Below are 15964 nucleotides of genomic sequence, written 5' to 3' on the forward strand. Positions count from 1 at the left end.
GTGAATTTTAGGGTTACTATAGCCCCCTCCCCCCCACCCCAAGCCTTCCCGTAGTGTTGCCACATGGCAGGGAGCAGCAGCAGCAGCGCCCTGGCTCCTCGCGGCTGCTGCAGCTGCATTGGAGCCGCTTGGCTGAGGAGAGCCTGAGGTGTGAGAGCAGCAGGGCCCAGCTTGCACAGCCCCCACTCCCAGCCTGTTCGCTGCCTCCTTTCCACTGCAGCATGGCTGCAGCCCCAGCCCAGGTCACCCTGGCCCTGCCCCAGGCAGGAGGCAGTTGGCTGATGGGCCAACTCTGGGGGTTGCAGCCAGGGGGCCGGCTTCACAGGGCAGCACAAGGACTGCAGCAGGCCCAGGGCATTGCTGGGTCAATCTGTGTCCTGTGGCCCAGGAGCCTGGCCGCATGCATGTGTGCATGTGTGCGTGTGTATGTGTTTTTGTGTACCTGGTTCTGTCTGCCTGTTTGTGTCTGGTTCTGCGTGTCTGGGTGTGCACATGTGTGTCTGGTTCTGGATGTGCATGTGTCTGTTCTGTGTATGTGTTTGTGTCTGGTTCTCTGTGTTTGGATGCATGTGGTTCTATGTGTGTGCATATGTGTCTGGTTCTCACTCTCTCCTCTCCTTTTTTCTCTCTGTCTTCTCTCCTTTTATTTTTCTTTTTTCTTTCTCACCTCTTTTTCTCTTCTTTCTCTTTTTTTTCTCTTTCTCATCACAACATGCTTAACAAAAAAAGAATACACAACAACAAAGGTAGTATATGAAGTTGTATTTATTGTCACCAGGTTTAGAATTTTTAGAAAACCTGGTATTTACTGTAAAAAAAAAATGCAATATTTTTATTATTAACTGTTTTAAAATGCAGTGTGTCCTGCCATGTACTCCCTGCCCCGGTTTTGTTTTTCTGGAATGCTGGGACTCCAGCACCTTACAAGGTAGACATTGAGGTTTTTTTGGCACTCTGACCAAAAATGTTGCCTACCCCTGTTTTAGCAGGTCAGTCAGTATAGTGTATTCCACTTCTGCCTTAAAGGCACATGTGCTGGAACCACTGTTGCTTTGCAGCATTACCAGAAGCCTTCTTTCCCCATTTTTACCCTGTTATAAAGAGATTTGAAAGGTTAAAATTAGGTATTAAAAGGAAGTAATTTAAAGCTTCTGAGTCCTTTAGGAAGTGATATTAGTGACCATGGTTGTTTCTTTTGTTTCTGAGAAACTTGGCATTGTGTTAAGGAGCAACATCACATGGAGTTGCTCCATGGCATTGCACTACTACTGATCCAGAGGCATTCATTGCTACAGCACCTGCATTTTGTCAGGTCTCAAGGCTGAGTTTTCTGTCTTCCTAGTTTATGAGACCTGAATGGATCACAGATGGAGCTAGGGACAGCTTGATGGCAGTGTCTCTTAAATGGCAACAGGTTAAAGAACCACACTGTTGTATTCCCTGCAGGGAACAGTGATCCTCGCAGTGGTTTGGAAGCAGCTGCACCTACTTCTGTGGTGAATGTTGTCTGTTTTACTCAGAAATTGGTGGATAAGCTTTACAGTGGAATGTTTGCTGAAGAGTCTAAGCAAGTCCTGATCTTCATTGCAGAGCAAATCATGGAGGTAAGTCATGTCCCTGGGTACGTCAGCTGTTGTTGATGTTCCTTGTTTCATGCTAGTTCTGAGATTGGAGTATCCCAAACAGAAAGGCATGTTTCATTAGGTTGTTATTTTTACAGTTTGTATTGTATCAGTGTCTAAAGGCTTCAGTCATGGCATACAGCTATGTAGTGCAAGGTACTGCACAAAAATGTAAAGGAATTGCACAGAAAATGCAAGCTTCTTTCCCAGAGAGACCATGGTCTTGCTCATCTGCAGCTTTCTCAGTCTCTGAAAAAATTAACAATATTACTGAATAACTCCCCAAAATAACCAAATGACAGATCAGTTTTTGGAGCAGCCTGTTCAAGGGCCATGCTGTCCAGGGGGGAAGAAAGGCAGTTCACTGGTTTGTGCTGCTGGTGCTTGCCAGGTAGGGGAGCTGGAGAGCTGGTGTAATCCTCTCTTCCCTTTGGCAGTGTGGATATTTCTCCTTTTCCACCAATCAGATAATTTGTAGGCTCACAAGGCCGGGGGAGGAGGAGAGGTGCATTCCTTGCCCTCCTACCCCTTGCAAAGAACCAGAGATTTCCCAGGTTGGGTCCAGCTGCACTGGAAAAGATCTGATGCTACTGGACCTGGCTTGGGAACTGCCCAGGTCAAGCAGCAGGGTAATGCCCCCCAGCCCTTGCACCAAGTCTGGGAGAGCTGGTTCAGTTGTACTTGGCCCAGGGATCCCTGTGCCATGTTGAATGGTGGAGGAATGCCATCTCCTCCCATTTGCTCAGCATGTGGTGACCCAGTTTTATGCAGGAGCTAGGGATCTTTCTCCTTGCACAGAAGTGGAGTGAGGGTGACTGACTTAGTCACAGACCCAGGGCAATAGCTAGAATTGTGAACATAGCCCCAGTTCACCCACAGGAATGAGGGACTGGAGAATATGCCCACTCCCCCTTGCAGGCAGCTGAGGTTGCTGCTGTAGGGTTGGTGTGGGGGGAGGGAGGAGGCAGTGCACCTTAGGACCTGGGAAAGCCCTATCAGTCAACGTGTAAGTTGCCACACCTTCAAATTAAAGCATGATACAAATGGGCCACAAGGTTGTTTCACATTTAAGGAGTAACATCTTTGAGGCTGATTTGCCATTTTTGTGACTTGCCATTTTTATCACGTGATATATTGTCTGAATATGTATCGTGTTACAGTTTTTTTGGTGCTATTAAAGTTTTAATCTTTGTGATAAATCTAATGTCTGCTAGGGGTCATTCAAAATGTCTCCACTGAAGACAGCTGGGTTTTTGCTTGTAGCCGTGTTGGTCTAAGAATATAGGCAGGCAAGGTTCTTTGAATAGATGTGATATCTTTTATTAGACCGAGTAGTTGGAAAAAAATTCTTGGCAAGCTTTTGGGCGGAGACACCCTTCTTCAGGCATATGGAGACTGCTGGTCTGAGACTCCAAGTCCAGTGAAGACAGCAACTAACTTGGGTATCTCTACCTTATGCTGAAGTCTGCAGTGTCTAACAGAGTCAATAATTCTCAAATTCCAGAGACTTGAGTGGGAGTCAACATGATTTTGTTTCACAGCCTAAGTGGGAGAACTGTAGACAATAGGGAGAATGTCATGGCCAATACAAAATACTAGACTGTGCTTTGCTGTGTTTGAACAGGTCATGAAGCACACTTTTTCTCAAAAGGAAACCATCCTCAACACCCTGTACAGCAGTCTAAACCGAGTGATTCTGTATTGCCTGTCCAGACCACAGCAGTTGCTGCCTGAACAGCTTAGTCTCCTGAACATCCTCAAGGTCCTTCAGGAAAAATGGGATGTCACCTGCGCAACTTACAACTCAAATATTAATTTCATCATCTGTCTTATGCATTGTCTATGTCAGCTGAATTCAAGAAGGTATATGTATTATTTCTCCTGGTGTAACATCTGATCATCTCACTTGCTCCTGGTAGTTTCTTCAATGGAAAGTGCGTGTAGAAGAGAGAAAGATTCAGCAAGATCTTTCAGAAGTGCTAAGCACCCTCCCTCGTGGCTGGTAGAAACTGGGAGGACTCAGGAAGAATGAGGGCTAGCATATACCAGAAACAAACAGGTTCTTGACCTACACCTGTCGCTTCAGGGATTGGACAGCACTGCTCCACATAGGAAAAGGGGAAAAAAACAACTTTCTTGATTTGCTTTCTGTTAAGTTTGCTAAGTAGAGCTGTTTGCGAAATGTTCATTTTCCCCCTCAAATAGTTTCTAAAGAAGCAAAATATGTTACTTTCATTTTCTTTTCATTTTGGGGAGTGTGGTTTTTGTGATATTGAAAACCAAAAATGCTTGTTTTCTCAGTAAGAACCTTCACTGTCAATTAAAACATCCCCCCACCAAAGAATTCTTTTAAATCAGAAAGATGGTTAGATTAAAATGTTTCCACTAGCCATATTGCTTACACAGATTGCATAAAGGTATCATCAGATAGTTACATCCTACACAATTAGAGCTGGAAGGGACCTCATGAGTTCATCTAGCTCAGTCTCCTGCTCAAAATAGGATCATCCCTGACTAAACCATTCCAGCCAAGTATCTGTCAAACGTACTCTTTGAAAATTTCTCTGGATGGCTGTTCCACAACCTCTCCAGGTAGCCTGGTCCAATGCCTGACCATCCTCATAGTCAGAAAGTTCTACCTAATCTCCCATTTAAATTACCTTTGCTGTAGTTTGAGTCCATTGCCCTAGTCTTGTCCCCTACAGCCATAGAGGAAAGTATTTATGTATACAGTGTACAGTAAGCACCAGATGTTACTAATTCAGCTTTTTATTTTCTTTAATTTGAAAATGTATGGGTAAAGTTAAAAATTGGTTTCAGACAAAGTGATCTGAATGTTATCTGGCCTGTCTGAAATCTCTTACAAGTCAGACCTTGGTCTAGATATTTTACATGAATGAGCATTGTTAGGGCCCTGTTGCATGTTACACTTAGGACATGTTAACTACACTTAAAATGCTATCCTCTGAGTGTCTCAAGTCTTAAAATGTGCCAAGTACCATTTTAGGTATCAAAGTTAAGACTTGTCTGGCAAGGAGTATCTCCACATTCTATTATCTAACAGGCACATCTTCACATCACTGTACAGCGACGTTGCTACACCTTTTGAAAGTACTAAAGCACAACACAGTATGAGCAGTTACTGTGCTGTGAATGTGGCGCGTGGTTAAATTTCGCCGCTACATTGCTATAGCTTTGCACTATACCTGTGAAGCGCACCACTATGCTGATGTGGCTGACAATCATGTGTAGACACACATGATCGCTACATTGCCATAGCGCACCATATGGCAAGTAGTGTGTAGGTAGTGTGTAGGGTGACATGCAGACACACCCACCATGGCTTAAACTAATGTCAGGCTGCTCTAGGGAGGTAATATAGTCAGGAGACTGGCGTGGTAGGGGAGCTGGAACCAAGAAATGGTTGTGTAAGAACCCCAACTTACAGATGAGGAATTTTCCCAAATAGGTAAAGTGATTTGCACAGGTTGAGTCATTTTTCTGATTTCCATTCCTTTGTGCAAATCTTGTAAGCTGCAGAGTACCACATCATTTGTATCATCACTCACTCTCTATACAGCAAGGACCTTAATGAAATATGGGTGGAATTTAAAAACACAGCACTTAAAGCAAGGTGAAGGGAAATGCTTTCTCACACAAGATACAATTCATCTGAGGAACTCACTGCTGCTTGATAATATTGAGGCAAACAGTTTAGCAAGCAAAACTGGATTAGATACTTGAAGAAACAGCTATGGCTTTTGAGGATACATAGAGAATACCCTGTAGAGCTGGAAACAGTACATTCTTTAACTGTTATTCAGAAGTAGCTTTAAGCATTTTCAAACATCCACTGTTCATGCCTAACAACATCATTGCTGTGCTCTGCAGGTAAGAATAACAGCTGCTTGAGTTTGCTTCATAGGTGTTGGCCTACAAGACCACCAGTACATGGGGGCCTGGAAATATTTTTTCCCTCTGATATAGTAGTATCACTTAGATACACTACATATGCATGTGGGTGGCCATTCTCTGGGACATCTGGTACAGTTTGGGAAGTTTCATTAGATGTACCGCTTCATTAGATGGATCACTGTTCTGATCCAGCAGAGCAGTTTTTCTGAGGCTAGATTTAAAGGAGATAAGCTACACATGGACCTTTTGAAATGTTTCTGAAGGTTGCTGCTATTTATAGCTGTTTTTTAGGCACATAGGGTGAAATCCTGGTGCTAATTGAGATCATTTGGAATTTTACCACTGACTTCAACTGGGCCAGAATTTCCACCCACATATATTGGCTTTTATCACAGGTGACGCATCAGGGGCATTCTTGCTGGCATTAGTTATGGAATAATTTTGGAGGTTTTTTGGCAAAAGAAGTGACTGCTTGGCAGAGCTTTAGTCAGTAGAATTGTGTTTGCTGGGTCAGTGAAATCCGTCTGTGCTCCCTTGAGGTTCAGGAATCCATTAATGTACTCTTTCTAAATTGGATCCAGAGAAACAGGATTCTGTTTAAGATATACCACTCTTCCAGAGCTGGCTCTGCATTTATTCTTATTCCAATTCAAACAATAATTCAAAAACAAAAAGCTGTTGAGATGGAGTTAAGGCTGAGTATATATAGCAATAATGTAAACCTAAAAAAATTAGAGTGTAGTTACAGTTATTCTGAAAGCAAGCACCACAATCCAGGAAATTCAGAATTCATGTTACACTTATAAAAAATAAATTCACTCTTAAAGGTACCCAAGAAGCTTTCCTTTTGCCATGTAGTAGTACCAGGCAAAAACCCTGCCGTGGCTGCTTTAGCATTGTAGTGATTATGTCCTACATTTAATTAAAATAGTTTTATTACACAGATTAGAGTTTTTTTTCATTATTTTTTTCTGTATGGCATCATGATCAGGCAGGCTTAAGGTTGGATGGGTATTGTAACCAGACACTTCTTACATATCCATGTTTGAGATTCTTTTAAATGTAACTTTAACTCTGAATGTCCTGGTATCTTCTGCCCATATGATGATAAACACACTACCCAAAAGTTTACAATCAGAGGCCCTTTTTTCACAGTCTCAGTATTTTTGGCACCCTTGCCATTAATCCTATGAATACTAGTTGTTATGGGCCAACCATAATCATCCTATAACCCTGAGATACCACCATGATTAGGGCCCCTTTGTTCTAGGTGTTATATAAACAAAGTAGTAGACAGTCACCATCACAAGGTATTAGTCTACATAAGCTAAAGAAAGGGAAGAGCCACAGATATAGCGCAGAAGCAGCGAGATCAGTACGATGGCTGAAAACCCTGTTAGTCCATGATCTGTCAGTGAAAACTCAGCATTGTGGTTCTGTATTAATAATAGAACCAAGGATAATGTGGTCATTACAGGGACTAGGAGTTTTGAATAACTAAAGCATGAAAGATTGGGTAAAAATACCTTGCTCTTGTTTATTTCAGTTACATTGACATAATATGGAGAGTGTTTGAATTCTAACTCACTCTGCTATTCTGTTTGCTAACAGCTATCCAGAGGGTTTTGGAGTGGATGCAAAACCAAGATTAGCATCCTATCGCCAAATTTTCCTGGCCCCAAGTGAAGAGGAGAAGTGTAGAAGAGATGATCTCCCTGCTCCAGATGAAGGTAATGCATGGCACATGGGATCCATCATTCTTAGAGAAGCAAAACAATCCCTCGTCCAAAAGAAATCTTTTCAGGACAGGATAGACAGGTTTTTAGACTTACAAAGAGTTTTTTGTGTAGCTGCCATCTCAAAATCCAGCAAGACATTTAATCTAACGGCCAGAGAATGAAGGTGAGAGCAAGGGTTTTCTGATCTGTTCTTTTGATGCTGATTGTGCTGGCAGATTATTAGTCTTCTTATGCCTTAATTTCTCTACATGTGCAATGAATACCACTCACAGGGACCCGCTAGTTGTAAGTAATCAGTGTGTGAGTGGCTTTGTGTAGAAGTTTAATATAAAATCTTACTGTTGCTGTTACTAAAGTAGCAGGCAAAGTAGGGCTGGCTTCCTTTTCTAGTAATTAGAGCTCACTCCATTTGTTCTGAGCTGGAAAATAACTTTTCATTATGGGAATATTTTATATATAAATGGTTCTATAAGTAAACTAGAAAGGGTATGTCTGCAGCTTTCACAGTATCATCCTAGAGCAGAAATGGAGGAGGTAGCTTGGGTGGTGGGGAGAAAAGCACCTCATTCTCTATTGACCCCCTACTGACATCCAGGAAGGATAGGGATTTTCAGGAGGTCTAACTTTTATCTGCAATGTTTAAGGCTCACAATCATTCATTTGGTATTTTAAGCAGCTTCACAATGCAATTCACTTTGAAGAGCTTTTCTGCTCCCTATGGTAGGTAACCATATGGTAGGCAACTCATTCTGAACCACAGAGTAGTCTATGAAAGTTCCCACTGAGAGTAGCAGCTTTCCCTGTGCAGTAGCACCTCTCCCTGTGCATGGGGCTGGGAAATGGATTACAATGGAAAATGAGGTTTTTAATTAAAATAGGCATTTGGGAGCTTCCTGCTGCCAACTGCCATCATTTCTGCAAAATGACAGTATTGTAACAGCAGTTTGGCAGTCCAGCATACTGAGAGAGCTGGACATACCCCAGTAACTACCTTACTCTAACATGGTTCAACATCAGAAAGGAAACTTGACAGGGTTTGTTTGGGTTTTTTTGCCCACTCACCAAGCCACTTTACCAGAGTTATCTTCCAAAAGTTACCTCCCTAACAGTGGTGGATTGCTGTTACGCTGCTCCTTTGCATACCATAGAATTATTTCAGATTGGCCACAATATAATTGAGTGAAGGTTTTGCTTCAATTACTGGTTGTTCACTTTTATCAAGCAAAAAGCCCTTTCCTCATTTGTAGTTTTCTTTGTTTTCTAGTTCAGCAAGAGATTCTGAAAATCATTGATGTCATCTGGAGGCAGCTCATCTCCCAAAGGCAGCAGGTTCTAGAAGACACTTACAAAATGGACCTCTCTGTAAAGGCAGGAGACAGAGAGAGGGAAGTGAAGATACTAGAGATCACTCCTCTGTGGGAAGAAATGATGGCAAAGGCTTGGCAGAATTTCATAGGTCTCTGATCTTTAATGGAGTGCTTACCACAGATAGCAGTAGCACTGCAGTAACTGTAACACTTATTGAAAGGGCACTGATTTCTTAGTTATAGTCTCCTACTACACATTCCAGCCCAGACACTATGGACCCTTACTCTGTAATTACTCAGTTAGGGCACATCCAGACAAGTGCAGCCATGCGGTATGTAGCATCACAAACATGTCTGCAGCACCACATACCGCACAGTCAAGTGTTCTCCGCACTGCAAGGGTGCACTGCCGGTACATGCGCTACTCTATTTTTTCCTCCCGTGGATTCTTTTGACCCCATAACCAGGGATCAAAAAAAACCATGGAAAAAAAAACTGGAGCAGTGCATGCATGGGCAGCACACGCTGCTAAAAAGCGGAGCCAGGCTGCCCAGGTCCACGCTGCAGCTGCCAGTCAAGCTGTGCCTGGAAGAATTGCCACTGCTGCAGCCCTGAGAGGTCCTAAGGACCCCAAGTAAGGCTGCTGGGGCCAGCACAGTGCTGGCCCCAGCCTCCCCGACCACTTCTGGGGTAACTTGCCACATGCCAAAGCGTGCATGACCTGGGCATTCCCCGGGGACAAATATCTGGGGCACAAGGTGTGCTGCTGCTGCTTGTCCCCAGGAAGCCAAACATCCACACTCATTTGGACGTAGCCCTAGAGGGCAAATTTTGTCCCACCAGTTCCAGGGACTGAGCTTGACAGCACAGAAGGCCCCTTTCAGTCCTACATTCCTATTTCGTTAGGTACTTCACACTTATCTAGTGGTGTGTAAAGTCTGACTTTCTGTTGCAAGTTGCTGGGAGAAAAGTTCCTTGGCACAGCCATGCAGCACAGGACCCTCACAAGCTCTAGTATGGAGGGGAAGAATGGTGCATGTCCTGGTTGGAAGAGGGAACCTCAGTAGCAGAGGTTCAGGCTTTCTCCTGATTTTCCATGGGCTACTGATGGACTATACTGCAGCTACCATCCATTAGAGTATTCTTAGATCATTTTAACTCATTCCAAGGGGATATTTTGGCACCTGGAGAAGCCCAGAACCTTTAATACATGAAGGTGGCTTACAGTTACCATTATCTCCCATGTCAAGCTGCACCTTCTGTGCTTCCTAGATTAACACCTGGAAAGGGGCTGAACTAAAAAATCCCCATAAGAAGTAAGTAGGGCAAGCATCTGGTATACACAAACAACACCTGATTTCTGCCATTTGCTGCAGCATCTAAAACCCTGAAGAGTCTATCTAACAGTTTTACTCGTAGTACTCCCTGCCTCCTTGGGAGGCAACACATGGAGAACCTGGGTTAAGTTTGCCCTGAGTTAACTCTTTTGAGGTCAATGGAGGTACTCAAGGGATTCCTCAAACCCCATTATTTTAGTTATAAATAGAGTAATATGGGGGTTTGGAGGGGTGAGGTGATACTTAGCCAAACCAGCATTATATAGGTACTAAAATATGGCATTACACTAGATATGGACAGCAACTTTGCTTGTGAGTAGGTAGTGGGGAGAACTGATAATATGCTTCCAGGGTTATAGGACCTGTAAAGGCAGGTAGTACAACTCCAAAGCACATATGGATGCATTCCCACTCTCACAAATGCAGAGACCAGATGTAGTGAGTCTCTACCACTGTATTGGCTGATGTCTAAAACAGATGCTAGCCTCCCACCCACACTCAGGACAAGGATTCATTCTTACTTTCTAAGCATTTTTTTCTGTTCCACAGCCTCTGAAAAGAAAGCACTCCAAAGTAAAACAATGTCAGGTCAGAGCAAGCACAATTCCTGGACAGAAAGCTGGTCATCAGCAATGAGGTTGATACCTGGAAGAAATACAAAGGAAACAGGATGCAAATCTGAGGTAACCTCAATTTTAAAATTGTCATTGTTCTACCCACACTAAAATATCCTGCTTCTTAGAAGAACTAATTAAGTTAAACTACTTCTGGACCCAAGTCACTGTACCACATAGATACCCTAGAAGAGGGGTGTCAGACACAGCCTGTGGGCTGAATCTGGCTCATGGAGGAGGCTCATCCAGTCTCCAGGGCTTTTCACTGCAGTTGCCAGCAGCCAAGGGTTAATACCACTGTTGGTGATGCCCCATTGCCACAACTGCTGAAGTTACACTCTCAGCATGGACAGCGTCCAGAGGATGAATTCTGCCACTGAATTAAGTGGTTTCAGTCACTGCTGGCAATGAAAATCAGTGGTGTTCATCCCCTGGATGCTGCTGCACTGATGCTGCAGCTCCAGCAGCTGCGGCCACAGTGACAGCATTAGCTCCTTGACTGCCAGTACTGACACAACAATACTGACAGCCACAGAGAGAAGACCTCACGGGCCAGATATGGAGGTGTGTCATCCAGCTCATGTTCTGGATCTGGCCCACCAATTAATTGGGTTTTACACTGCTGCTGTAGAGATTAAGCACACCTTTTGCTATTGATCCTTGTGCTCTCATTTCCTCTCTGGAGACTTAGGTACATATCCTGTTTGTAGGAAACATTTCTTTATTAAAAGGCCCCAATTTAAGCAAATGGCCTTAAAGTAAGGTCATGGTTTATAGTTAAGCACCGTACTGAAAAGGGGGCCAGTGGAAAAATAAAAATAAAATTGCACCATTCTGATGGCAGGGCTAAGGTCACAAAAGTCAGGGTGTGATAAAACTAAAGTCTTCAGAGCAAAGCCTGTCATGCATGTTTGCGACACACATCTTATAAGCTGAGCAGAAATATTTGAGGTTGCTTGTTGAGCTCTATTTGCATTACCAGGGTTTGAAGAACACATATTAATCTCCCACCTCTGCCATGGACTCTGGGATGGTGAGCTGTCTCCATGGCTCTGTCCTCACTACCTCTGCCTACCGTGGAGAGTTCAGGCTGCAGGGCTGGGTAGGCTGGCAGGAAGAGTGCAGAAAGCAGGGCTGGGTGCAGAGAGAGTATGGATGGCCTAGCAGTGCCCCACTAGTTCCATAAGTATTCCCTGACAGGGACCATGCAGCTAAACTGTCTTTTTCCATATAGTCCCCAAGAAGAGTGAGTTGGTTTAATTTAAAAAGCCCCATATAAGCCAAATATCCCATTCCTTTCTGGATGAACATGATGGCTTCTTTCAGATCCTTGGTGGACGTTCATCCATAGCATGAATAAAGAGCATAACTTTTCTGTTATGAGCAATCAGTTTTTGAACAGGGCCAGACTAGAGGTGGGCTCTGCTGGTCAGTATGGTTAGGGACAGACATTCAAAAAGCTCCTGGAGCCTGAATTGATTCAATCTTTGCAGGTTAGTCTAATCTGCCTAGGTTGAACCAGTTTTCAACTGACAAGACATTCCCTCTGGACTAAGAAAATTCAGGCACGTGCCTGCAGAGCTTAGGCCAGGAGCCGAGGGGCACTAGAGCATGCCCTTGGCTGCAGGGCAGCTGTGCTAGGGGTGGCCAACCCCGGCAGTAGCCTGCAGTGAGCTAGCCAGGGACAGGGTTTAATTCCCTCCTCCCTGTCCCACAGACTCAAGCTGGGGTCTGCTGGGCACTCCTCCCTTGCTGTTGCAGTGGCGGGGGTGTGGCCAGAGGCCAGTCAGCATGGCTCCCTGAAGCAGAGGAGGCAGGGAGGGAACCCAAGTCACTGTACCACTTCCCCCTCTCTGCCTCTGGGGGACTGCAGCAGGGTCTGCCCGCCCCGACCACTACCGCTGCTGCCACTCACTCCCTGCGTGGGGCGAGCCATGGGATGAGCCCCCTCCTGCCCCCTCTGCCAGATGCTGGAAGGAGGGGGGAATAACCCTCCATCCTGTATAAGGGGCCATTTCGGCTAGCCTCTGTCCCTGCTGGATCAGTGAGGGGGAAGCAACTGAGGTGGGGGTGGCACCCCCTGTTATGGTGTCGTGGAGCGCGAGCCTCGTCCTGGTGGTGGGGCTGTGGTGTGGGCTGGAGTGGGGCAGGAAAACCTACCATGGACACTGTGGGGGGAGCAGTAGCAACAGCATTAGAGGGTTTTGCAGGGCTATGGCCTTTTTCAAGCCCTGGTGCCACTGCTCACCCCCCATAGTCCATGGCAGCTCTGACCCCCTGCTCACAGCCCCCACCACTGGGAAGAGGCTCGCGCTCCCCGGACACCATGGTAGAGGCTGCTGCCCTCATCAAGGGCCCTGTTCCCTCGCCACTCCTGCAGCAGGGCAGGGGTGTGGCCAGAGCCCAGCTGGCATTGCCCCCTTAGGCAGGGGGCAAGAAGTGGGGTATTCCCCTCCCTCTGGCATCTGATGGAGGGGGCAGGAGGGGGCTTGTCCCATCGCTTGCCCTGCGCAGTAAGTGAGTGGCAGCAGTGTTTGGGGCAGGCAGACCCTGGCTGCAGTTCCCTGGGGGCAGAGAGAACAGAGGGGAGAATAACCTCTCTCTCCACCCCCTCCCCCTGGCCTAAGGGGGCCATGCTGGCCAGCCGTGCTGCCACCACTGTGGCAGTGAGGGAGAAGCACCTGATTCAAGTCTGTGCCGGTGGGACAGGGAGGGGGGAATTCAACTCCCTCCTTGGCCAGTTCACCCAGGATACTGCCAGGGCTGGCCATGCCCCTGCTGCTGGAGAAGCCAGTGGAGAAATGCAGGTCTGTGCTTATGGGACAGAGGAGGGAGGTGGGGAATGGACCTCTTTCCTGCTCCCTTCTGGGGCTAGTGTCTGGCCAGGCCCCTGTCACTGCCTGTTCCTGCTCCAGCTAGGGAGCAGAAGGGTGGGGACAGCCCTGCTGGACTGGAGCAGAGAGCCCAGTCCAGAGAGCATGCCAGGATGCTGGGTACTGTGGTTTAACTTAAACCAGGTAGGGGTCTGGGACAGACATTGCATAAACCAGTTTGAGCTCAATCAGCTAAGTCTGATACTACATTCAACCAGGTTTATCTGAAACCAGTTTCAGCCATTTTCAAACTGGTTTATATGCACTGAACTTATATTCTATTACATGTTTAAACCAGTTTCTGATCACTTAAACCGGGTTATGTGTAATGTCTGTCCCCAGCTTATAGGTAAAATGTGGGTTATTTTGCTTTGGAGCATGCATAGGCCATCTCTGCCCATTTCAGCCTTAAGACATCCTGGGTTTAACTTGCTGATGCATGTGCTACAGGGCTCTCTCTGTCCAGATCTGGGGACAACATGGGTTTTTCACGTAACCAGATGGAGAGTCTTATCATTTTCTAACTCAAACTATAATAGCTCATGTCTTTGGCTTTGTAGGTCAGTAGTTTGCTCCCTGGTGCATTGACCCAGATGGCAGCTGTCTCACCAGCAGTGGAAGCTGCACCTCAGCCTATTGTATAGCAAGGGTTTTTTAAATACCCTATGGCATCCTCCTTGCTCTTTAAGATCCCTTTGGTGGTTACAAAGTGAGCGACTTCTTTACAGGTACATGTGTAGACTGTGATGTCATACTGCAAGAGCATCAACTATTTGCCCTGGGGTCTGTTTAATTATTTTTTAAAATTAATTTTGATTATTACAGCTGATTACACCTCAGTGAGCAATGTAATTGATATTTGTTAATGTATCCCAAGGAACATTTTGTACAACATGCTTTTTGCTGTTGAAGGTTAAAGACTCCGTTATTGGTTTTTCCCTAAATATGCCCACATCATTAGTTCCTCCAGTGAAAAGGTTGCCATCTGGAAAAGGCAGCACGGAGATATTATTCAGGCACAAGTGCATGAAATTGGTGTTTCTGCATCTTCTGTCTCTCTTCTGCAAGGGAGCGGCTTGTAATTAAAGGAGCTGGGTTTGGAGGAAACATTACTCATTTGGTGTTATTCCTTATCATGTCAGCAGCTGACAGCTTTGCAGCTCTGATAAATTGTTCCTCTCAGTGAGAGGCAAAACTACAATTCCAAATGTTCTTTTCTTCCCTCCTCCCTTCTACCCGGCATTTCTTTTGAGTGTAAGAGTGAACAACACTTTTTAGATAGATGTATCTTGGTGAGAGGGAACCAATTTCCTAGCTTGTCCTTAGTCTTCAGCCTGGACTTCCTGGAGTCCCTAAATGAGGGACTTTTCAAAAGCACTTAAGTGAATTGGAAGTATGAATTGCATTGAAAGTCATTGAGACTTGTACTCAAAACAAACTTAGATGTTTCTGTAAATCCTATCCATGAACTTGATTCCCTCGAATGCACTGACAAAGTGCCCATTGGTTTCATTAAGTGGAGGAGGTGGTTTTCTACAGATATGATACACTTTTCATGGCCTAGATTGTTCTCAATGGAATTTGCTGTCTCCAGTGGTATCACTCAAATAAATAAGATATGCAGGATTTGGCCATTGATTGGAATGACAATTCAAGTTTGCAGGCTTAGCTAAATCATAGAAAAGTAGGACTAGAAGAGACTTCTGGGGGTCTTCTAATTCAAAATCCTGTTCAAGGCAGGATCATCCCTGTCCAACCCATCCCATATATGTGCTTGTCTAACCTATTCCTAAAATTACACAATTATTGCTGAACAAGGCATATTGCCCAAAGACACCAAAAGCACCTTAACCTCCCACAGGTAAAGCAGGGGGATGAGGGCTGTTAGCATCCACTGCAAGAATTGTTAAAATGTGCTTCAGAGATCCAAGGAAGAGGTCCATTCCCCTGCTACAGAGGAAGGCAAACACTGCCACAGTCTATAGCTGTCTAACCAGAAGGTAAAATTTCTTCCTGATCCCAACTGCATGGTATGGAAGAGCAAGACCCTTTAACCAGTAACCTCTGGGTTTTAGTCCCAGAAGGAGCACTGGCACTCCCCAGTCAAAATCTCCAGCCTTGGCTACAGATAACACCCAGTGTTTCTGAGGAAGGTAAAAAACTCCCTGACATCTTTAGCAACAGGAAGGGAAAAATTCCTTGCCCCATGTGGCAGCCAGCAAAGCTCAGTAGCATGGGAAAAACCAAACAGCTTCCATTCACTCTGCAATCTGTTAACAGCAAGAATAGCTCCACATATCACACCCTCTAAATGGACAGCCAAAACTCCTCTTTTTGCATCCCCTTCATAAACTTATCCAAGCTCCTTTAATCTTCTTTTATAACTAAGCCAGTTATAGAGCTGTATTTCATTCTCCTGCTGCTGAGCATTGTCCTCTTCAGTATCTATCTGTTTTAGGCTGCAGAGCTTTTCTTGCTGTATTCCAGTAACCTGTGTTTTTGTTCAGATGGGGTGAGCTCCTGGGCTTCCAACTGTTGTTCTTTACAGAGCATGCCA

General features: G+C 45.1%; 1 protein-coding gene across 1 annotated transcript in view; it reads left to right on the plus strand.

Moving 5' to 3' along the window:
- WDFY4 (WDFY family member 4) overlaps positions 1–15964 on the plus strand; it is a 287362-nt gene that overhangs the window by 120949 nt on the left and 150449 nt on the right. Inside the window, exons 35-39 of the mRNA XM_019499474.2 lie at positions 1447–1604; positions 3247–3485; positions 7149–7267; positions 8541–8732; positions 10470–10603. Of these exons, the coding sequence (XP_019355019.2) occupies positions 1447–1604; positions 3247–3485; positions 7149–7267; positions 8541–8732; positions 10470–10603 (842 nt within the window). The remainder of the gene's footprint in view (positions 1–1446; positions 1605–3246; positions 3486–7148; positions 7268–8540; positions 8733–10469; positions 10604–15964) is intronic.

Source organism: Alligator mississippiensis, chromosome 6, assembly GCF_030867095.1.
Source record: "Alligator mississippiensis isolate rAllMis1 chromosome 6, rAllMis1, whole genome shotgun sequence".
Classification (NCBI taxonomy): domain Eukaryota; kingdom Metazoa; phylum Chordata; order Crocodylia; family Alligatoridae; genus Alligator; species Alligator mississippiensis.